General features: G+C 41.0%; 2 protein-coding genes across 3 annotated transcripts in view; one reads left to right on the forward strand and one right to left on the reverse strand.

The window, feature by feature from the left end:
* The window catches only part of HMGXB3 (HMG-box containing 3), a 34,118-nt gene extending 30,656 nt beyond the window's left edge, over positions 1-3,462 (forward strand). For both annotated transcript variants that reach the window (XM_069969127.1, XM_069969128.1), the window contains exons 19-20: positions 113-322; positions 841-3,462. In XM_069969127.1, coding sequence (XP_069825228.1) covers positions 113-322; positions 841-1,320 — 690 coding nt within the window. In that variant the 3' untranslated portion in view covers positions 1,321-3,462. The remainder of the gene's footprint in view (positions 1-112; positions 323-840) is intronic.
* A 9,185-nt stretch (positions 3,463-12,647) lies between these two features.
* Positions 12,648-23,486, reverse strand: part of CSF1R (colony stimulating factor 1 receptor) — a 39,359-nt gene continuing 28,520 nt past the window's right edge. The window contains exons 14-21 of the mRNA XM_069969129.1: positions 22,594-22,750; positions 21,540-21,616; positions 20,762-20,883; positions 19,437-19,559; positions 18,071-18,186; positions 17,219-17,314; positions 16,588-16,693; positions 12,648-14,401 (exon numbers count right to left, since the gene is read on the reverse strand). Of these exons, the coding sequence (XP_069825230.1) occupies positions 14,294-14,401; positions 16,588-16,693; positions 17,219-17,314; positions 18,071-18,186; positions 19,437-19,559; positions 20,762-20,883; positions 21,540-21,616; positions 22,594-22,750 (905 nt within the window). The 3' untranslated portion in view covers positions 12,648-14,293. The remainder of the gene's footprint in view (positions 14,402-16,587; positions 16,694-17,218; positions 17,315-18,070; positions 18,187-19,436; positions 19,560-20,761; positions 20,884-21,539; positions 21,617-22,593; positions 22,751-23,486) is intronic.

Consider the following 23,486-nt stretch of genomic DNA (forward strand, 5'->3'; position numbering starts at 1 on the left):
TGTTAACATTTCCAGTCTGTTAAGTAAAAAACACATTTCTAGGTCCCTGCTGCGAACCAAGGTGGCTGCTGCCATGATACATATATTATTATTGTCTCTCTCATTTCTTTAGGTGGTTTGTGGATCCAAATACATTGTGCGTGGAGAGAGCCCCCGGGATCATGTAGATCTTCTGGCTTCATCCCGGCATTGGCCTCCCGTCTATGTGGTGGATATGGCAACACAAGTGGCTCTCTGTGCCGATCTCTGTTATCCAGATTTGGCGCAGCAGATGTGGGGGAAGAATCAAGGATGTTTCTCAGACCCTTCAGAATCACCAAAGGTAAGCAGATGTATTTCAACAGCTTTAAGGGGTTAGCCAGGCTTAGAAAAACATGACCGCTTTATTCCATTCCATTGCATGTGGGACGGGGGCGGGGGTTGCTGTTTTTAAAGAAAGTAGCTGTGTTTTTTTCAAATCCTAGATCCTATTTGGTTTCATCCTCTATTTAGCATATATTTAGCATAAGGAAAAGCTATATATATATTTATATATGTATATATAATTATGACAAAAAGCCAATTGTATTGGCTGTGAAATACGCCTCCAACTGGATTCCATAGACATATTTTTTACTGTAGTCCTATGAAATAGCATTTTTTATTTTGTTATTCAGTGCAGTGATAAAAAGGTATACTGACTTATATTGGCAGAAAGGAGGCCAAAAGGACATATTGGTTAAAAGGAAATGCTTTGTGTGTACTCAGTCCTACGTATGTCGAGCATAATGTTCTATTCATTATAAATATATGACTTCTCATGTATGAGTTCTTAAGTAATATAATGTTTCTTTGTCTTAGTATGTGTCTTGCCCAGAACTCCTAGACAGACATTACAGCGTGGACATAATGGGCAATGAACCTTCAATTGTACATCCTGTTACCAAGTCTGAGTCTCGGAGAATTGTCCATGCGGTGGCAGAGCAGAACGGAGCCTGTGACCCAACAGCTCGCCACCATTCACTTTCACTGTGCCGGGAGATGGAGCCCTACAGTGCAATCATCACAGCCATTGGAGATAGCAAAACCAGCAACATCCGCCACCACCCCATTAACTTTGACAACGCCACGCACTATTACCTCTACAATAGGCTGATCGACTTTCTGACAAGTCGAGAGATTGTCAACCGACAGATTCATGACATTGTCCAAAGCTGTCAGCCTGGAGAAGTGGTCATCAGAGACACTCTATACCGACTCGGTGTTGCACAAATAAAGACTGAAATAGGAGACAGTGTTTTAGAGGAAGATGTATTGTTGGATCAGCCAAGTTCTGTGTGATCCTGCATGAAGAACAGTATTGAGCACTACAGGTTCCGTTCACTTCTCTACAAACTACGGAGACAATCAGCTGTCTGTCAAGTGACCGGGAAATCTTCACCTCTAAAGATAAGGTGTAACCTGCAAACTGCAGTAAGTAGAGGGGAAATGAGAAAAGAGCACTTTGTTATGTCTCCATCTGGTAGCATTTTAGGTTCTTTAATGTGGTGAAGGCCTCAGGCTTGTCTGGCTGGCTGGCAGGTGGCATCTATGGGTCACTTTGCTTTCTTTGATATTTAAAGGGGTTGTAAGAGATTATAAGTAAGCAGTAAAAGGGCGCCACTGTATAACTCAATTTTAAAGTAAAACAATAGCCTTAATCCCCAAATAGTAGAGTAAAGGAATGAGGACATGACCGAGGTATAATTATGGCCAAACAATAGGTTTTGTTAGAAAATGACACCGCCACATTGAAAACCTGTATTCTAGACCCCCCTTTAAGGATGCAGAGTGAGCTCATATAAAGCACTGAGGGTCATGAAAAACTCCACGCATGTCTCCACTTCTGTATGCAGCATCTTTGCATTTGCAGGATCCCTATGGCTGTTAGGGTCCTATTACACGGGCTGGCCAGATCAATACTGTAAAGGAGCGCCAATCTGATAGATTGGTGCTTGTTTATTGGGCTTATTACACAGGCCGATAATCGTTCAGCAAGGGCGGCACGGACATCACTAGAGATGTCCGTGCAGCTGTTGCCCAAACAGTTTACATTACCTGCCCACGTTGCAATTCTCCTCCTGCGCTTTGCTTCTTCCCTGGTCCTGCTCACTGCATCTTCAGAGCGGCCTGTCTGAGCTTACAGGCCACTCAGCCAATCACTGGCCAGGACCGCCGCGGCCAATGATTCAATGATTGGCTGAGTGGCCTGTCAGCTTAGACAGAGCGCACTGAAGCTTCGTCGCGCAGGACCGGGGAAGAAGTAGAGCGCAGGAGGAAACCAGGAACGTGGATAGGTAATGTATACTGTTTGTAGAATCGTCAGCCGTCGGCCGTGCATCACTATTACACGTTGTGATGCGTGGTCAGCAGCCAATGATTTTAGGCCAGGGCCTAAAGAAAGGATCAGATGATGATCGTTTTATTGGCTGATTGTTCTCTCTATCGCTTAGGATTATCGCTCTGTGTAATTGGTGCCTTAGGGGGTTGAACTCCTTTTTGGAGTGCTCTTTTATAATAGGTCTAGTTTTGAAAGGGGTTTTCCAAGATGTTATTGATGGCTGATCCTTAGTATAGGGCATCAGTATCTGACTGGTAGAGTACAAACACCCGTCACCCCTGCCATTTCACTGTTCTGCACAACCATGGTGCCAGAAATAAGTACGGTGTGCAAATCTGAAAGCCTTAGCTCTGTATATTGTGTAGTAGCGCTGCATGATTATTGCATTATAGCTACCATGCAGTAACCTGGTGCAACCACTACACTGTGTAGGGAGCTGAGGCTTCCGGCTTACACGTGATTGCAGCCGCTGTGCACAACAGCTGATTGCCGGGGTTCCAGGTGTTGACTCTCTACCGTGGATAGGCCATCAATGGGTTTTCCCTGAAAAAAGTTTCTCAATGTGGCAGTGTTGTTTTCCTTTAGAGTTGCCACAGTAATGTCCCTGTTCTGTGTCTATTCTGAATAGTATGGGATTAGTAAAATATGGAAGGCATATTCTTTTTTTTCTCTTTTTTTCAAGAGATTGAGCCAAACTTGACTGGGTCTGCAACCTCCTTTGGACAAGGTTGGCCCTGTTTGTAGAATAAAGCAGATATGTTTTTCAGTCTCATCCACCCCCTTTATAGTGGTATTTTGCATTGCACCGTATAGCTTAAAAGTTTACTCCAGCAAATTTCTCTTTATTTCAGATCAACTGGTGCCAGAAAGTGCCAGAGATTTGTAATTTACTTCTTTAAAGAAAATCTCCAGTCTTCCAGTACTTATGTATGTCATAGATATGTAGGACATACAGCAGCTGATAAGTACTGGAAGACTGGAGATTTTTTAATAGATAAATTACAAATCTCTGGCACTTTCTGACACCAGTTGGTTTGAAAGGAAAATAATTAGCTGGAGTTGCCCTTTATAGGGAACCAATCAGCCCAATTGGTTCCCAGGAGCGCTGTATAAAGCTTCGGCAGCAGCCGCAGCACATACCGGGCACGGCTGCAGCAGGAGGTTTATAACAGAGAAAAAACAGTTTTCTTCTCCGGGCGCATGACAGACACAGGCAGGGAAGTAGTCAACCAGGGCGGGTCCCCTCCCGTATCTAGTCACCGCGATCTGCCTGTCAGCGCACTCGGAGGGGATGATTGACAGACAGAGAGGTCCATTACTGGCCTCTCTGCCTGTCAATCATCCTGCTGAGCGTGCTGACGGGCTGAGCGCGGTGACTAGATACGAGCGGGGAGCTGTCCCGGTTGACTACTTCCCCACCCGTGTCTGTCACACACCCTGAAAATAAAACTCTTTTTTTTCTCCGGGTTGAAGCTCCTGCTGCAGCCACGGCCGGTACGTGCCGCGGCTGCTGAAGGAGCTTTATACAGCGCTCCTGGAAACCATATCAGCCCAATTGGGCTGATTCGTTCCCTTTAATACTTTTTCTCATATAATATAAAGGCGCCTCAATTGGAGCAGATGAGAAATCTGTATAGTTGTCTTATGAGCCATGATTTTGTTGTCTGTTATGTTGGCAGCAGTCAGATCACTTGTTCCTTTATTCTACTGATAGGATTTTACTTAAATGATATTTTCTCTTAAACAATAGACATGTCAGAAGTTGTGATCGGTAGGGGTCATGCTGCTGAGACGCCCAATGATTACTAGAACAAGGGGACAGGAGCGCTTGCCTCCCCGAGTGCTGTGTCCGTGGGTCTCTTCTCAGCTTGCAGTCTATGAGACTTTTATTTAGTCTGTGCTCTGTGCACTTAACTATCCTAGGGAAGTTGAACAGTGATCAGTGGAGGTCTTAGTAGTAAAACGTTTGACATGGTGGCTGTGTCAGCTGTTGCTCTGCCTTGTCAAGACAGAAAGGGAACCTGTCATTAGTCATGATGTCCCTAAACCACTATATAGGGAGCAAGAGAGACCTTAACCACATCCACATATAGCAGCCTTATTAAAGTATACCTAAGAAAAAGGAATATTTAGCATCCCTCACATTGTATGCAAATGTGGGTACTTTCACCTGCACCAAATCATCCCTTTTTTTTTTTTTTTTACTGTGGATTTAATAAAAGAAAACAAAATTAAAGTGTCCTTGTCATTTAAAAAAAAAAACTTGTTACATCAAAAGTTTTGATCGGTCCGGTTTTGAGTGTTCAGACCTGTACCGATAGGGAGAGCGAGCGGGCAAAAGACTATGCTACAGCTCCTCCGCTCCCCGGTCTGTGTAAGGAAAATAAAGAGTCAGGCTCCGTAGCTTACATTATTTTTTTTATTTATTTATTTATTTTTTTTTTAAACTCAGAGCAGGAGTGGATCATGCTGCAGCGATCCCCTCCCGGCTCTTTCTGACTGAACACTGAACACTCAGACCCAGACTATTCAAAACTTTTGACATGACATCAAAAGTTTTTTTTAAAAGATTGTGACACTTTAACTAAAGGGGTTGTCCTGGCTTAGAAAAACATGGACACTTTCCTCCAGAAACAGCACCAGTCTTGTCCCCAGTTTGGGTTTTATTATAATTCCACACCCAACCAGAGGACAGGGGTGGTTCTTTTATCTTTTTGCAAGAAAGTAGCTGTATTTTTTCTAACTTTTTTCAGAATAACCCCATTATATTCCATGGTTACAGATTGTGCTGGGAGCAGGGTTTTAGGATTTTATTGCATATTTATTGCATATTTTGATTTCCCTCTAGGCGACAACCTTCTTACACCTAGGCCCAATAGACATCTCTGAAGCCTCCTGCACTGGTCTCATGAGAGCCAATTGTATAGTTAGATAATTAGAGCAGTTTAAAATTGTCAAAAACTAATAACAGGATCCCTTTAAATTTTCTAGGCTTATTATTATAGGTGAGCAAAACTACAGTAAGTTGTTGTTCACAAAACCCTGATCATTCGGCATTTGACCTCCAGTTGCTGGGGAAGATGGATGCAGGCCTAGGGCTGCCCAGAAAACATGGATACAGTCATAGGCTGTATATATGGTTTCATGACTGTATTCAAGGTTTCCAGACAGCCTTAGTGCTACACCCATCTTCTCCAGCCACCAGGCCTCAAATGCCGACCGCTAAGGGTCCAACTTACTGTAGTTTTGCTCATCTCTACTTTTTACGTTAGTGTGACGTACTCTTAGGCTGGGTTCACACTACGTATATTTCAGTCAGTATTGTGGTCCTCATATTGCAACCAAAACCAGGAGTGGATTAAAAACACAGAAAGGCTCTGTTCACACAATGGTGTAATTGAGTGGATGGCCGCCATTTAATGGCAAATATTTGCTGTTATTTTAAAACAACAGCTGTTATATTGAAATAATGGCCGTTATTTACTGTTATATGACGGCCATCCACTCAATTTCAACATTGTGTGAACAGAGCCTTTCTGTGTTTTTAATCCACTCCTGGTTTTGGTTGCAATATGAGGACCACAATACTGACTGAAATATACGTAGTGTGAACCCAGCCTAAAAATGAGTATTTTGATGATTGAGACTTTTTGCCTTTGTATTAGACATGGCAGCTCTTACAAATCTGTCAAAGCCACTTTCATGTTTTTAAAACTATTGGTCCACTGTCATTGGCTTAGGCCTTATTCCCACGTTTCGTGCACAGTTCTTGTATACAGAAGGTATGCAACGGAACGCATTATCGGAATGGTACATGATACCGGCAGCTCCCAAACAGTTTAAATATTCTCAGCCCTGATGGAGTTCTGATAATCCTTTCCATTGCATATGGATATATATATATTTATTTATTTATGGACTGTCTATAAAACATGGGACTATAAGGCCTCATTGTGTAGAATATTTTTGGCACCCAACGTCTGTTGTTGTTTCTAATTTTATTGTGCTTGTCAGCTAAAAATATGTTGTGTCTGCTTCCTTTTGGCTGTAGTAAGTGTAAATGTTGTTACTTTGGTAACTCAATGACCTTTTCTCACAGTTGCTTCTCGATCTTTGTATTTCCCCCTCTAAAACAGCAGCACTCTCCTGGTATTTCAGCTTCTCTAGAAAGAAGGAGGGAGCCACAATATTAATCAAAGATCATAGATTACAGTGTCAGAAAACTAAAAATTTTAAATATTTGCAGGTTTTGCTGCTAACCTGTGCATATGTGCTACACATTTACGTTATGGTCACTTAAGATGGACGATTCTGGATATACGTGACCTCGTCTGTGGTAATTGACAGAACAACTTAAAGGGAATCGGTTAGCTTTATATCATGCTCAGAGCAGCAGAAATAGGCAGATAGCTGATGGTGACCTAAACAAATGATATCTGTCTCGTAGCTGATTGCTGTTTTCAAAGTTATAAAATCATGTTTTACTTCTAAGATCAAGTGTTGTAGAGGCGGTGCAGATGCAGCATACACACTTCTCCTCCCTCTCTGCCCTGGATGATTAATGTACAGGGCTCAGTGTTAGAAGTCAAGCAGGGAGGGGTGGAGGAGGGAGGAGGTGTGTATGCTGCAGCTCAGCCCAGCCTCTGTGACTCTTAAATTTGGAAAGTAAACGTTATTTTATCACTCTCACAGCAACCAGCTAAGAGACAGGTATCATTTGTTTTACCTTCCTACCATTTGTCTGCTTATGCTTGCAGCTCTGAGCTTGATATAGAACTGACAGATTCCCATTAAAGGGATTATCAAGGCTTAAGAAACCATAGCCGATTTCTTCCAGACACAACAGCACTCAGTGGGGTTTGCAGCTGAACTGCAATACCGCATGCAACCTGAAAATGGAGGGCGCTGTTTTTGCTAGAAAGTGTTTTTTTTTTTTAAATCCAGGATAACCCCTTTTAATTCCTATAATAGTTGGTTTATTTTATATCACCCTCCCCCAACATGAATGCAGCAACGGTGTTGGATGTTTTAAACACCATGCAGTGGGATCAGCACTCCAACCAGTTCACAGTCATAGTCATAGGTTACCAAAAAATCACAAAACCAGAACATGTGAATATACCCTCATCCAACAGCACTTTAAGGCCTCTGGTCTCCTCTCTTTCTTAGGGCCAGGTCTCTGACGTTTTTATCAAAATATATGTGAGTATTGCGCTTCCTTGCTATTTATGTTAACCCATAGGAAGTTAAGCCCAGTAGTAAGATTTTTAACTTATATCTATGCCATGAGAATGTACTTTCATTGGTTAAAGGTCACGTCTGCCTTTGCAACCGCTTTTTATTTTTGTTCCAATGTGTCTCAAATAGGAAACTGAAGGCACTTCTGCACAGCTCACACTTTTGTGTGGAATTATGTGTCTCCATGGTAACAGACTACAAACAAGTCCTATGTAGTCTGATTCTCCAGACATATCCCCTACATCTTGCTTGCTAATATTTGTTAGGAAGAGGAATGGGGACTGATGGAAGGAACAAAGAAAGTTTCCTTTGTTACTGTGAAGACACATAAGCCTGCATTAGGGCTAAATACAGAAAACGGTAGGAGGTGGGTGATTACTTTTTTATTTTAGGAATGTGCATTGCTGTTGTTGTGCATCCTTGAGATGAATATGAAAAGGAACAATGAATGTAAAGCATTTTTATTGAGGAAGTAATTATACAAAATAATAAAAAAGAATTGTTCACAGTGCTTTCCATCTGTGTCCAGAAGCATATGGGGCTTTATCATACTTTTCTATCTGCCTTAAGTGTAAAGTGTTATCCAGGTGCAAAATGCGTTGAATTGTAACTTAAATTCATCTAAATTGTATCGTCCTTGCACATTTATTTATATGGTGTTTGTTTTTTTATTAGTTATGTGATAATAAATTTTATTTATTGCCGACCATCTTTCTCGTCTAATTTTATTGTTGTGTTTTTGGTTTCTTTTTGGTCCCGCAATATTTTCTGTACATTTTGTATATTAGACTTTTGGTATAATATAAGAAAAGTGTGCATTTTTGTAAAAATAAAAAAATCTATAGTTACAGCAGTGTTCCATAAGCGGGGTGCTGCGAGAGTCCTTCATGGGTTCCTTGAGTTTCCGGTTACCTAAATGAATTGTTTAGTTAAAAAAAAAAACAGTTTACTGTTACTGTGCTTCATGCAGAAAGTACTGCCCAAGGCACTGCATGCTTCCTACAGTGGTGGAGGAGGCATACCAGGCCACAGGAATGCCCTCCACGTAGAACACCTGTACATACATTTTGGGTGCAGTGACGTGGACACTTTCCACCGAATAGGAGCCCTTTGTGTCCAGCGCGACTGATTCAGGTAAAAAAGAGGTTAATTGCATGTTGGGGGGAGGGGGCTAATTGCTGGCAGTGTGTGTATGGGGGGTGGTTAACTGCAGGCAGTGAGGGGGTTAATTGCAATCAGGGTGGCAGATGGACTTAATTGCAGGTGATGGGGCAGGGAAGTTAACTGCAGTCAGAGGGGTCTAATTGCAGGCAGTGGGGTGGTTGGAGGGGGCTAACTGCAGGCAGCAAGTTGGAGGGGGTTAACTGCAGGCGGTGGAGGGAGTCAGAAGAGGTTAAATATGAAGGCACAGCAGGGGGACATTTTACTACATGGAGGTGCACAGCAGAGAGCATTATTACTATGAGGGCCCAGCAGGCGGGCATTTTTGTGTAGTCCCTTACGCAAAAAGGGCCATTTACTACATGGAGGGGCACAGCATATTACATTATTACCATGGAGGGCATTTTACTATTTGGGGTGCACTGCAGGGGTCATTAATACTATAGGGTGCACAGCAGGGGGCATTATTACAATATGAAGAGTGCAGCAGTTGTCAATTTTGTGCATTTACTACATGGGGGTGCTCAGCATATTACATTATTACTATGGGGGGCATTTTACTATGTTGGGTTCACTGCAGGGGACATTATTACTATATGGGAGGGCACTGCAGAGGCGTTATTTCTATGTAGAGGGTCGCTTGAGGGGGGGTCATCATTACTGTGGGATGCACAGCAGGAGGTGCACAAAACATTGTACTACTTGGGGTTGCACAGCAGAGAGCAGGGGGGGGGGGCGCATTTTACTATATGGGGGTGCACTGCAGGGGTCATTATACTATGTGGAGGTGCACAGCGGGGACATTACTATGGGGGACAGTAGGGGCATTATTACTTTGGAGGGCACAGCCAGGGCATTATTATTATATGGGGATCCTACATATAGGGGGAAACCCACATACCTACTTGCTTTACTGCACATGAAACCAAAGAGATGAAGAGATGTAGCTGGAAGAAATCGTCATGGCAGTCTGAGCCAGATGGAGAATGAACCGGAAAATGAACGCCTTAAATCAAAGAAGACGTCACCAGTCACTGATTGGTGTTTTTTGTGTTTTGTAGAATGTTATTTGGTAATGGTGCCTCTAGGCAATTTTTTTTTGTCCGAGGGGTGTCCTATTGTGGAAAAGGTTGGGAAACACTGAGTTACAGGATCATCATGACAATTCCTTAAAGGGGATATCGAGGCTTAGAAATACATGTCCTCTTTCTTACAAAAATAGCACCTCCCCTGTCCTCAGTTTCGGTATGGGTTTTGCAGCTCTGTTCCATCAAAGGGAATGGAGCCGAATTGCAATACCACACACAACCTGAGAACTGCGGTGGTGCTATTTGCTAAATAAAGTAGCTGTTTTGTTTCTAATCATGGATAACCCCTTTAAAGTGTACTTATTTTTTCAAAACATTTTTAAAAAACATGCATGGTTTAACCAGATTAACCCTTCCAAGTGGCCTAACAATAATGATGCCAAATACACTGGCAACATTACTGCCCATGTATAAGGTAATAAGAGACACTATAGTTCAACCACACCCCACCCTTCAAGCCACAAAATGTTCAGGTTTAGTATCCAAAGAATTTATTTAAAATAAAACAAAAACTCCTTAGACATAATTCCAGATGTTAAAAAAAAATCACGTTCAGATTATATAATGGTTATAAAAAAAGAGCATGTTAATAATATACTTTAGATGAATATATAAAAGATCTTACTAGGTATAGATTGAAAACAAAATCTAACACATTATAGCAGGGGTAGGGAACCTAAGCTCTCCGGGCTGTTGCAAAACTACAACTCCCATCATGCTTGGACAGCCAAAGCTAAAGCTTTGGCTGTCCAAGCATGATGGGAGTTGTAGTTTTGCAACAGCCGGAGAGCCAAGGTTCCCTACCCCTGCATTATAGCCATTATATAGTTATTAGTTATCCCATGAATCATCTTTATATCAAAAGTAGTGAAAGACTTTTATTAGCTGTTGAAAAGTAATCTGCAGGGAAAGATAATCTGACAGATTATCTGCCAAAGATTGGAAGCCAAAGCCAGGAACATACCATAAACAGAGATCAGGTCATAAAGGAAAGCCTGAGATTTTATCTCTTATCAAATCCATTCCTGGCTTTGGCTTCAAACCCTTGGCAGATAATCTTTCTGTGTAAATGGACCCTTAGTGCTTCTGATAATCTGTATTGCTAGGGATGAGCTCTGGGCAGAATCGGTCTTCTACCCCCTCTGGCAGCTGAAAGTATTGTCCCTTTCTACTTTACGTGTGCTACTGCAGATTCTCTGCACCTTTCCTGAAAACTGATTCTATTAGCGACTCTACAGTGATCAAGAGACTCCAAAGGAGCATGTGTCCTTAAAGAGTCACTGTCATTTTTTGTTGTTTCCCCCCCCCCCCCCAGAAAGCAATAGTCCAGGCGATTTTAAGAAACTTTGTAATTGGGTTTATTAGCCAAATATGCCATTATCTGCATTTAAAAAGCCTTTTTCCAGGTCCCCCCCCTCCCTCCTCTTTTCCATCCACTGCAAAAAATCAGGAAATTGTGACTTGTTGCATCAGACGTACCCAGTCTGTTCTAGGGAGGGGGGAGGAGGGAGGAGGGAGTTAGCCGACAGCAAAAAGCTGATAACAGAGGATTACAGGCACAGAGCTGGGTGACAGCTGTAATCAGAGCTCAGAGAGGTCAGTGGTGACTGTCAGAGGAGATAGAGGGTGATGTATTTGTAGATTAACTCTTTTTTGTCCTGTTTTGGTATTTTATTTAGCTCTCTCCATAGGAGAACAATGAAGACAGGGGGGAGAGCTTCAAACTGCTTTTTCATGATAAAAAATGCATTTTTCGGCTAATAAACCCAATTACAAAGTTTCTTAAAATCGCCTGTACTATTGATTTCTGCAAAAAGAAAATTCACGACAGTGACACTTTAAGCACTCGGCTCAGTAGGAGGACATAAACATTGTTGTACACTTGACACTTGATGGTTTGGAACCGAGGGAAAACATTTTAAAGATCTTGTCATCCTCATTGTCACAACCTTCTGCAATCCCTGGGTGCAATGAAAAAGGTTTATGCACCCTTTAGGCCCAAGCTTAAATTTCACTAATGTGAAGGTAGTAGGCCACAAGTGTGCACGTTATTACTTATTGAATGGACTCTGGTTGTCAACAAGTTGCAGATGCCTTTTTTTTAGTTTACATGGACCCTTAAAGGGGTTGTCCAGCGAAAATCTTTATTTTTTTTTCAAATCAACTAGTGTCAGAAAGTTATATAGATTTGTAATTTACTTCTATTAAAAAATCTCAAGTCTTCCCATACTTATCAGCGTCTGTATGTCCTGCAGGAAATGTTTTATTTTCAGTCTGACACAGTGCTTTCTGCTGACATCTCTGGCAAAGACGGGAACTGTCCAGAGCAGGAGAGGTTTTCTATAAGGATTCCTATAGAAAACCTCTCCTACTCTGGAAAGTTCATATATTGGCCAGAGATGTCAGCAGAGAGCACAGTGTCAGACTGAAAACAAAACATTTCCTGCAGGACATACAGAAGCTGATAAGTATGGGAAGAATTGAGATTTTTGAATGGAAGTAAATTACAAATCTATATAACTTTCTGACATCAGTTGATTTGAAAGAAAAAGATTTTTGCTGGACAACCCCTTTAACAGCAAGACTGCCATTATTGGCCAAAAATATCGGTGTTTATTGTGTATTGCCTGTTTTCTCCTGTGGTGGTGCTGCAGCAGATTTAAACAACTCCACAAACTATGGAGCTGTGACCCTTCTAGCAAAAAAAAAATAAAAAAAGATAGCAAACTATCCCTTTAAATTCTTAGAAAGGCAAACAAATTAGAAACCCTGCCCATCATGCAACGTTTTATCAATAAACATTTGGAACGTTTTCTACATGATTTATTTCATAATGATTTTTCTCCTTTATAATGTCTGTGTTAGTATCTATATATGAATACACATAGGCTATTTCTCTTAATGCTGTAAGTGCTATATGAGGAATATATGATCACTTAGCTTTTTACTGATAGCTCTGCAGCCTTAGACATCACAAATAGAATATATATCAAATAGCTTATAATGTACGGTTTACGCTATTAACAAACTATAGTTATATCAATGCATTTTCTTTTTTTTTTTTAATTAATAATAAGTCAATCATGTATACTGATGTGACCTAGCTCTATTTATTTTTTGTCTCAGCCAATTACGAGAGACAAAAGTTTTCTAAGTCCAGAGAAACCTTACAACCTTACTGTAAAGTTGACCGTTAAGGGTATAGCTATATGGGATGAAGAGGTACACCCTGGTGCATGGCCGCAATATTCTAAATGATCCCTCTTCCCAATACCACCCTATGTCTAATATACATGTATAACCTATCTTGTATAACATGTTTTTTTCTCATATTTACCTGCTCTGGATGTCTAAATTAATCTTCTCTGTGTCCACTCTGACCACGCTGAGCTCCCTCTTTCCCTCTCCCTTTGTAGACAGGACATGTGATCTCCTCTCTGGGGGCCAGGTTATTTGTCTATTGACTATCCCGACCCCCACGAGACATCTTCTGCATCATCTCCATGCACCTGTTCACTAGTGAAGGTGCTGCTTTCCATATGCAGCACACAGCTACACCATGCGCGCATCAGTTCTGCTACATCATCAGCTAGTATGGAATACATACTGAGGTGATGTGAAGCAAAATCAGTGGGGAAAAAAAAACAGTCCTGTGTTTGCCATGCAATACTAATGACAGCAGTAGGCAGAAAAGAAAGCTAAGGGGATGAGTACGCAAACGGCCAATCAGGGAAATGCATGATGGGAAATGTAGTTTCCTGGCTGGCGCCATTTTGGTTATAATCGGCTTTTAGAAAAACTTGTAATTCAGTAACGGCAGCCGCTAGAAAGACACAAGATGGCTCAAAATACTCAGGTGGACTTTAATTTAATAAGACCCTTACACCTCTCTGTGTTCATATCTTTGTGGAAAACCTATCCAGGTCCCAGTGTGCTACACTTAGCTGACTGCAAGCTAGTATGACCATGTGTAAGGAAAGGCGCACACTGCCACAATGTAGAAACCATACTATAACCACAAATGCAGATAACACAAAACTATCATAATTCAGCAACACATACAATACTGTAAATATCCGTTTTTCAAATTTTTCCATTTTACAAAATTCTAAATAAAAAATATATTTAAAAGTTGTGCCCTCTATTCTCTGTTGGCCATATTTCTGTTTCTGAACCCCACAGGTCAGTTAATGGTTGTCAGTAATTCATTGAGTATCTGGTGATCATTTTTAGCAGAACATGACAGTATCAGCTTTTCCAGTGCTACGACATAAATGCTACATTTTACTCGTCCTCTGATTCTGATAACAGAGAGACCCATGTGTCGTTTGTTAGCTTAATATGTATGATATTAATGCCCAAATCAGAATTTTAGATTATTATTGCCAGTGTCCTTCCCTTCTTTGCATTATATTGTCTTTGGAAATGCCAGTGTGGAAGTCTCTGACTAGCAAAACTGGTAGTTGTTTCCTTTAATGAGAGGCTGCTGGGAATCTACACATTTTGTATCGGCACAGTCTTCGTCTTGTTGCTCCTGAATGATGTTGGTATAATCCTTGAAGATAAAAGCAGAGATCAAAATGTGAATAATGAAAAGATGACGTGACATGGCGCCGGTCAGATGGTTTAGTTAAAATATATGTTACCATCCTATAGGTATGTTGACTCGGGACAAATATGCTGTGGATTTTCCACTAAAATCTGCAGAAAATCCACAACTACAAATTTTAATACTTTTTAATTTTGCTTTTTTACTTTTAGGCTATGTTCACACTACGTAAAAGTATGGCAACAACGGCCATACTTTTTGCGGAGCGCAACATAACCTTATCTGATATGGGATCCCGGCCGGAGCGTATCCAATACGGGGCTGCAAATAACTGACATGTCAGTTTTCTGCGGCCGGAATTCAGTGAATTCCGGCCGCAGCAAGCTCTGTCAGTTCACACAGTGAAGCGAGCGGCTCCAGCCGCTCGCTTCACTGTGTGCTATGGGAGGTTCTGATGCGGGCGCGCGCTGATGCGCCCGCATCAGAGCTCTGCGGCTGGACGCATCACCCGGCCGGTACTTAAGTACCGGCCACGATGATCCGGGCAGAGACCGGCCGTTCCGTGACCCGGCCGGGGTCACGGAATGGCCGGTCTCTCACGCCGTGTGAACATAGCCTTACACTTTGTTTTGGTACAGAAATGCGGTAGGTTAGTGCTGTTGACAGTCCATAAACTTATCACCATGAGGCTATGTTCACACAACGTCAAAAATTGAGAAAAGGCAGCCGATTTCGCTATTTACAAAAACGTCCGTATTTGCTGCGATTTAACTGACTGCAATGGCAATGCATTGAAGTTAATGGATAAAAGGACGTCCAATGCACACAGTATATTGAATAATGGACGTTTTTACTGTGGACGTCAAAATAGTGAACATGATCATTAGTTTTGAATGTCTTTTGCAAACAGCGGACGTTTTTAATTAGTTGTTCACACAGTTTTTCTTTTGTCACCGTTCTTTCTCCGTTTTTACTATTAAATTCAATGGACTTTTCAATTCAGCTGCATCCAACAGCCAATTAGTAACCAAACTAGTATAATGTACAAACACCAGTCATTGCACTAAGGGGAGGCCAGGGTGCTAAATGACGTCCGTTATTTTAGCCTCAAAATAACGGACGTCATTTTAAATGGAGCTAAAAAAACGTTGTGTGAACATAGCCAGACTGTGGGATTTTGAACTCAGGCATCACAGATGCAGAGTTGTTTTCGGTGGCTCAGTGATTAACACTATATCCTTGCAGCACTGGGGTCCTGGGTTTAAATCCCACCAAGGGCAACATCTGCAAAGAGTTTGTATGTTCTCTCCGTGTTCGCGTGGGTTTCCACCCACACCCAAAACATACAGATAGGTGAATTTAGATTGTGAGCCTAATGGGGACAGGGACCAAAATTGGCAAAAACTATGTAAAGTGCTGCGGAATCAGTTAGCGATATACAAATAAAAGCATTATTATTATTTATTATTATTATTATTATTATTATTATTATTATTATTATTATTATTATTATTATTTCAAAATGGAGATGGTCCTATAGCTACCATCTCAATTTGGAGCTTGATCACATTGTATGCACCATATATAAAGAATGATGATGCACCCAGTCCTTTTAAATGTTGACTGTTTTTTTATCCACTAATGGCAATCCCCATAGAAGGTAGAATCTCTATCATCTTTTTGGAACATGGATGAACCAACAAGGCTGGTAATGATACTTTTTTAAAAATTGGCCCATAGTAGTAGCCTTGTGCAGAAGGCACAATAATCCTACAAGCTAAAACAGGCCTTTCCCAATATGTGTAATCCATTAGTGAACCCAACCCTTGTATATCAGCAGTATACATGGAACAGAACATGTGGCCCTCGTGTGGGAACGACGGAAAGTGCCAGCAGTACATTTGAACTCTTTGGGGGAGATTTATCAAACATGGTGTAAAGTGAAACTGGCTCAGTTGCCCCTAGCAACCAATCAGATTCCACCTTTCATTTCCCAGAGTCTGTGAGGAAGGAAAAGTGGAATCTGGTTGGTTGCTAGGGGCAACTGAGCCAGTTTCACTTTACACCATGTTTGATAAATCTCCCCCTTTATCTTTATCTTGATAAAGGAGAAGCATAACCAACGTTCCCTGGTTATGTGATAAAAAATATTGCATTAAAGAATAATAGATTAGTAGTGTACACTGTCTTACCTGCCCTGTGATTAGGCTCATTTGTCTGTTGATGAGATCGCTGATCTGGCTAAAGGTCGGCCGATGAGTAGGCTCCAAATCCCAGCACGCTTTCATGATGCGATAGCTAAGATTGTTAAAAGAATGTAGCATCAGAAATAACACATATGGACTAACCCTTTCTGCTTTATATTACAATAGCCTTGAAGGCTTCTATTGTTAAAAGATATCTGTCAAACATGGGCAGAGAGGTGATAGGGATATCAAACTAATGATACCTGTCTCTGTTTGCAAAGTTCTAAAATCATGTTTTCCTCCCAAGTGCAAGTGTTATAGAAGTCTGGCTCAGCTGCATTATGCTCACTTCTTTCCTGGAAGCCAAATCCTGTACATCAATCATGCAAACAAAAAGGGATGGGGAAGGAGGTGTGCATGCTGCAGCTGAGCCAGGACTTTACAATACGACTCCTGAGCCTAAAAGGAAACCTGACTTTATAACTTTTGCAAACAGTTATCTTCTAAGAGGCAAGAATTATTGGTTTTATATCCCTTTTAGATATCTGGCCATGTCTGCAGCTCTGGTCGAGAGATATAGCAGTCCACTAAATATTTGGCCAAAAGCTATCCCATCTGTATGGGTCCCTTTACTTACACGTCCAGTGGAGCATAATCTGGGCAGTCCATTTTGTATCCATCTTTTATCATCTTGTAAAACTTTCGGTTGACAATAACTCCGGGATATGGGCTCCTACCTGTGATAAAGAAGAAGTAGCTTATACAATAGACCTTGATTGCAGTTTTCAGCTAGTGCTTGTTGACATGGCAAATTGCAGATTACGGCCTCGCGCATTCATCTGTGTTATCAAAAGTAGAAAGTAGTAATAATTTAACTTGACTGTGTGTGTGGCCAGACCTAGGATCTGGTATACTATGTGCCGTCGACCAGTCATTGGGAGAAGCAGTGAGAAGTGTGCTAAGCGCACTTAGGGCTCCATGTAATAGAGAGAATGATCAGCCAATGACACGACGGAAGTCTTCAGTAGAAAGTCTATTGTCTAAAATCTGAATACCCAGATCCTAACCAATCAAGTTTTACATGACCGTATTTTATATGATATACTGGAAAGGTATGTACCCAGTGTAGCCAATGAGCAGATTTCACTATTGAAGAGTGTTATTTGGTCAGTGTACTGAAATCTTTAGGCACCATATAGCACATGTCAACGTAGGACATCCGTTGAAGGTACTGGCCAGGACACCGACCAATCTAAGGTTAAACCGGTATATACTCTATGTATAAGGCCTTAGGATAGATTACTGAGATACTTCTCCAGCAAACTGGCTCCAAACTGGCTCCAGCAACCAATCACAGCTCCTCTTATTTTTTACCGGAGATGAAAGCTGAGCTGTAATTGGTTGCTGTGGGCAGTTTGCACCAGTCTAAATTTTACACCCTTTGATAAATCTCCCCCTAAATGTTTAGCTGCTCTTCAATTATTTTGACCTACCAAGAGAAAAGATCTCCCATAGTAGGATTCCATAGGACCAGACATCACTTTGTACTGTGTAGATACAATCAAAGATGCTTTCCGGGGCCATCCACTTAACTGGTAGTCGAGCCTTAAAAAAACAAACAAAAATACTTTTTTGTACTATATATTAAACAGCATTAAATTGGACCATTGACATTTTCTATTTTTCCCTGACTTTTCTTTTCTTTTTTTCCCAAATATGCCTCCAGTCCAGCTTTTTCCCAGTAATTGAAGCACATTACAAAGTTATATAACTTTGTAATATGCTCCAATCACCTATCTGCCTCCCTTCCCTGTCTTTCCCCCCCTCGATCGCCCACCAGGAAGTAAAGTAAACTCATTCTTACCTAATGAGTGTTGACCCCAGGCTGCTCTGTGGCAGCCATTTTGGGACAATAACATCATCAAGAGGGAGGCGGGTCTAAGCCCTGTTAGGCCAGCCTCCCTTTGTCAGATGACTCAGGTTGGCTGAGCAAACTGTAAGCCATCTAACAGTTCTACAGAATCAGTTAGACATCACAGGAGACAAAGCGCATGATGGGAAACCCCAAACCAGGAAGTAAAGAAAAAATGAAGACACCAACTGGAGCTTCAGGGACCTGCAAACAGCAGGAAATTCAAAAGGAGACAGACTCAGGAGGGATGGTAAGTATGAAAACTATGTTTATGATTGATTGTTTTCTTTCAGTGCCGGAGTACCCCTTTAATGGCAGCATATGGAGGCTGGGGAGATTTCAGCCTCTATTCTCTACCGTTCAGAGTTCACGTGCTATGATGTTTGTTTACGTTCTTTATACTCTGTGGAAATTTGCAAAAATCTGCATTTAGTTACATTCAATGTGAAGTGAAACTGTTGACACTAATGTACTGGTTTATTTAAAGTAAGGTTGTCCCAGCAAAGCTGCTCCGACTATAGGACTCAGATCCACGTATGTTTTCAGTATTACTGGCACAAGAACCTTGTTCCTCTCTCTGTCCGCAGTTTTATCATGTCAGCAGATTTTGCATACAAGTTTTTCTGCACCAAGCAGAAGTGTAAGATTATGCTGATTATTATTATTATTATTATTATTATTATTATTATTATTATTATTATTATTATAGCAGCACTATACATATAGTAGTAGTGAATGAAATTATCACGTAGGAAGCAGAGCAATATTACGTAGATAGCATTTTTATGGTTTGGCAGTATATATATAGTAGTATATGTGGGACAAACTATGAAAATATTGCATAAAAGCCCTGTACAATTCATTCTGCAATATTATTACCTTCACTTAACATCATATAGGCAAGACGTCATAATTATTTATGAGAACTATATGGGACACTTACATTGCCTTTGACAACATAGTTGCTGTCATTCTCAATGTCCCTGGCCAGGCCAAAGTCACAGATCTTAGCAACACGTCCATGGGTTACCAACACGTTTCTGGCAGCGACATCTCTGTGAATGCACTACAAGGTGTATAAGAAATATTAGTATATAGCCAATATAAATTGAGTTATATATTAGTTGTATATAAAAATCCCAAAAAATGATTGATGAGCGATCATTTTGCAGATGCAACCATACATGCTTTAGTCCATATTAGCCGTTACAATTGTTCAGACTGGCCAAACATCAGTGAACTAGCCAGACCTTCCTCCGGCAAGGAAAAACCAAGCCAAGGAATGTCTCCAATCAAGGAAACCACCCAAGCAAGGTATCCATCCACAGACATCTGTTTCGGGGTATTTGCCCCTCATCAGTGTGGAGTAGGTTTCTGGCTAGTGGGAGAAATGCCTAGTAAGTGCATGCAAAAGGACGCTGGTTGACCTTAGGGAGATAAACCAAAACACCGCAGAGATACCATCACGTGTCTTGACGTCAGTGTATTCTAGAACATTGCCCCCTGAAATCAAATTTGCTCCCACTAGCCAAAATCCTACTCCACACTGATGAGGGGCAAATACCCCAAAACAGCTGTCTGTGGATGGATACCTTGCTTGGGTGGTTTCCTTGATTGGAGACATTCCTTGGCTTGGTTGTTCCTTCCCGGAGGAAAGGCTGGCTAGTTCACTGACGTCGAAAAAAGTGATGGTGTCTCTGCAGTGTTCTTTTGCAAATTTGATTTCCCAGGGGGCAATGTTCTAAAATACACTGATGTCGAGACACGCGATGTCTGTCAATGGTTGGCTAAAATCATCACTCATTGTTAAATTTCACAAATGAAGCAACGTTTTGATTGAAATCATCCACTTTCATCAACTTTAAAGGGGTATTCTGGTTCTAGGTTCAAAAGTAATATTAATATTTTGCCAGGTCCCTTACAAAATAGAAAAACATACTTACCATGCTCCAGTCTCTAGTTGCCCATCTTCATCTCTTCGGAAGAAGAAAGAAGATCGGGCACTGGATATAACTGAATGGGAGCAGCAGGTAAACCAAGGCTAGGTTTTTTTTTGTTTTTTTTTTTAAAGGAGCTTGGCATAATATTATTATTATTTTCTTTTTTAGCAGAGTGGTGGTCAGTAACTTAAATAATCAGCTGTCAACAAGGGGAGGGAACAAGTGGACAAGTTTGCCACATGATTGTATTAGCAAACATATTTAACTTGACGAGCCCTAAAAGTTTAACTATGTTAGTTTAGATAGAAATACCCTTTAGGTGACTTACATTCTTAGCGGCCAAGAATGACATTCCCTGTGCGACTTGAAGAGAAAAGTTTAGAAGGTCATGCAGGTCCAGTGGTAAATGATCATCCATGTCTTCTTCTTCTTCTTCTTCCAAAGAATTATCTGAAACACAAGTGAATTCCATAGTCATAAGGCTTGAAATACTAAAAAAAATCACGATCTTACTGGCTGGTAATAAGGAGAATATATACCAGGTGTCCTAAGGATGAAGGGGGCTGTAGAAAAGGTGTTGGGCTATGTACACATTGCATTTGAAACCTACTGTTTACTCTGGAAAGCTCTAAATACATGCACCAAATGTGCAATTGAGTAAATTAAGGAGGCTCCCTGGTTTACGCAATTTATTAAACATCGAATAATATAGATGCATATGTATAATATAGATGCATATGTATAGAACATATCACCCCTCCCCCTTCCCTGTATCCATCCCCTCCTTGGTTGAACTTGATGGACATGTGTCTTTTTTCAACCGTATTAACTATGTAACTATGAATTACAGAGCTAGAGTATATCTTAGAACCCGGCTCATCCTTGCATTACACACTCTATAGATTTTAATGGGAACTATGTAAAACTCCATTTCCCCCTAGTTGTCAGGTTTACAGATAACCTGTCTTCAGCTCATCATCAGGGGTCTCTTCAAGGGTCATCTTCAGGGGTTCGATTATCAATTACATTATCGTACTTTGTCTCCATTGATACTGAAAATGTTACTTATCTAGCCATAATGTAAAAAATAAGTCTAAATAACATACCTGGTGTGGAGCCCTGGGTAGAGATTGGTTTCATATCAATGTAGCTGTCTTTGCCGTCACTTCCCAGTCCACTGTCACTGGAAAAATGTCAATCAATATTTGTAAATCTTTTTAACTAGTCATCACCCACACTCCATCAGATACTAAGGCTAATATATTGGAGTTCGAGAAACAGGAGGTTTCATGGAAACTTTAGGCAATCCAGTGCTAACTAATGCACAGATTTGGACTATGGGGAATGTCAGCGTATTCCCGATGGAACTCTGTCAACCACAAAAGTTCAGTAGTAGACCACCCCATTTAGAGATAATGTTAAAGGGAAGCTGTCTCTAGGTTTATCTCGCCTTAAATGAGGGCAGCATAAACTAGTGACAGAAATGCTGAACTGATCAGTGTATTACTCGCATCATTCTGTTTAGGCGTTCTCCTAATGTGCAGGAGAATAGGATTCTTGCCACACCCCTCCCTCCACCCTCCAGCTGCTGATTGACAGTTGACTGTCTATACACAGCATGAATAGATAACTGCCAATCAGCAGCTGGGGTGGAGTTTTCTGCTTCTCATGAATATTGAGGACTACTGGGCTCATGCACATAATGGAGAGAACTACTTATTGTCCATGTTATTCAGGAGGATATCTCTGGATCAGCTAGAGAGAACAATGTAAGTGACTCATCATTCTGTTAAGCTTCTCTGTCACTAGTTTATGCTACCCTGAGATAGGACACCTCAAACCTACTGAGTAGGTCTCTTTAAAGAGAATTACTTATCCATGAGGATTACTTTTTATGGAATGACTCACAAATACCTTATTAGACCTCATTGATGATATGTTCTTTGTAATATTTAGGATGAAATAATAAATGGACGTGGACATGCTCTGTATACAGATATGGTGGGCATTTCTTCTAGTGGACCTAAGGAGCACCAGTTTGATGCTGCACATGCACTGTTTGTACATTCACTTATAGATGCATTAAAAGTAAAAGGTTGTTTTCTAAACCCAATGAAGGCAAAATCTTTGAACTTGGCCAAGTTGTGATAGTGAATTTACCTTCCCATATACTTTTGTTCCACAGCCATATTTTTGTAGTCTCCATTAGAATCTGTGAGAACCGCTGTAAACATATTGTTCATAATTTCGGCTTTTCTCCTTAAGAAGTTCAACAGGTCTCCATGCTGACAAAATTCAGTAATCACCAAAATTGGGCCTAGCAAAAAAGGAAACCATAAGAGCCATAGTCATACAGGTAACATAGCTTTGCTTTACTGGTAGGTAAGGGAGGCATTTGCTAAGACTAGCTGTCAGATGCTGTCCATCAAACTCGGCTCCCGTCACTGCAGGAGCGTATGGACGGCCTCCCACAGGTGCCGACGGCGTCCCTGAAGACTGGCCCAATGGTTCTCTATGGTCGACCTTCGTCGCGCTTACAGTTTGATCCGAATCAGAGAGGGTGACGAATGGAAGACGGTGTTCAATACCCCCGAAGGGCACTTCGAGTATTTGGTGATGCCCTTCGGGCTAAGTAACGGGGCGCTTTGATGGTGAAATTTTTTGTGACTTATTTGGTTGTTATGTGGTTATCTATATGGATGACATACTCATCTTCTCTCCAGATTGGGAGTCACACCAGGAGCATGGAATCCGGGTTACGTAAAAGTTATTTATTTGCAAAATTATCTAAGTGTTTATTTGGTGTACAAGAGTTTGTATTTCTCGGCTACATCCTAACCCCTGATTTTATTCAGATAGACCTCTATAGAGTTTGTATGTTTTGTGGTACTGATGAAACTACTGTATATTATTTGCTTTCTTAGGAAATAGATGGGCCTGATAATGTAAAGTAATTGTATATTATACAGAGCAGATTTGCTCTTCCAATTTTAACATGGTTTTTCTTTTTCTCTTGGTAGGCAGTTTATTGGCTATTCCATGGTCTTGATATC

This window comes from Dendropsophus ebraccatus, chromosome 1 (assembly GCF_027789765.1).
Source record: "Dendropsophus ebraccatus isolate aDenEbr1 chromosome 1, aDenEbr1.pat, whole genome shotgun sequence".
Taxonomy (NCBI): domain Eukaryota; kingdom Metazoa; phylum Chordata; class Amphibia; order Anura; family Hylidae; genus Dendropsophus; species Dendropsophus ebraccatus.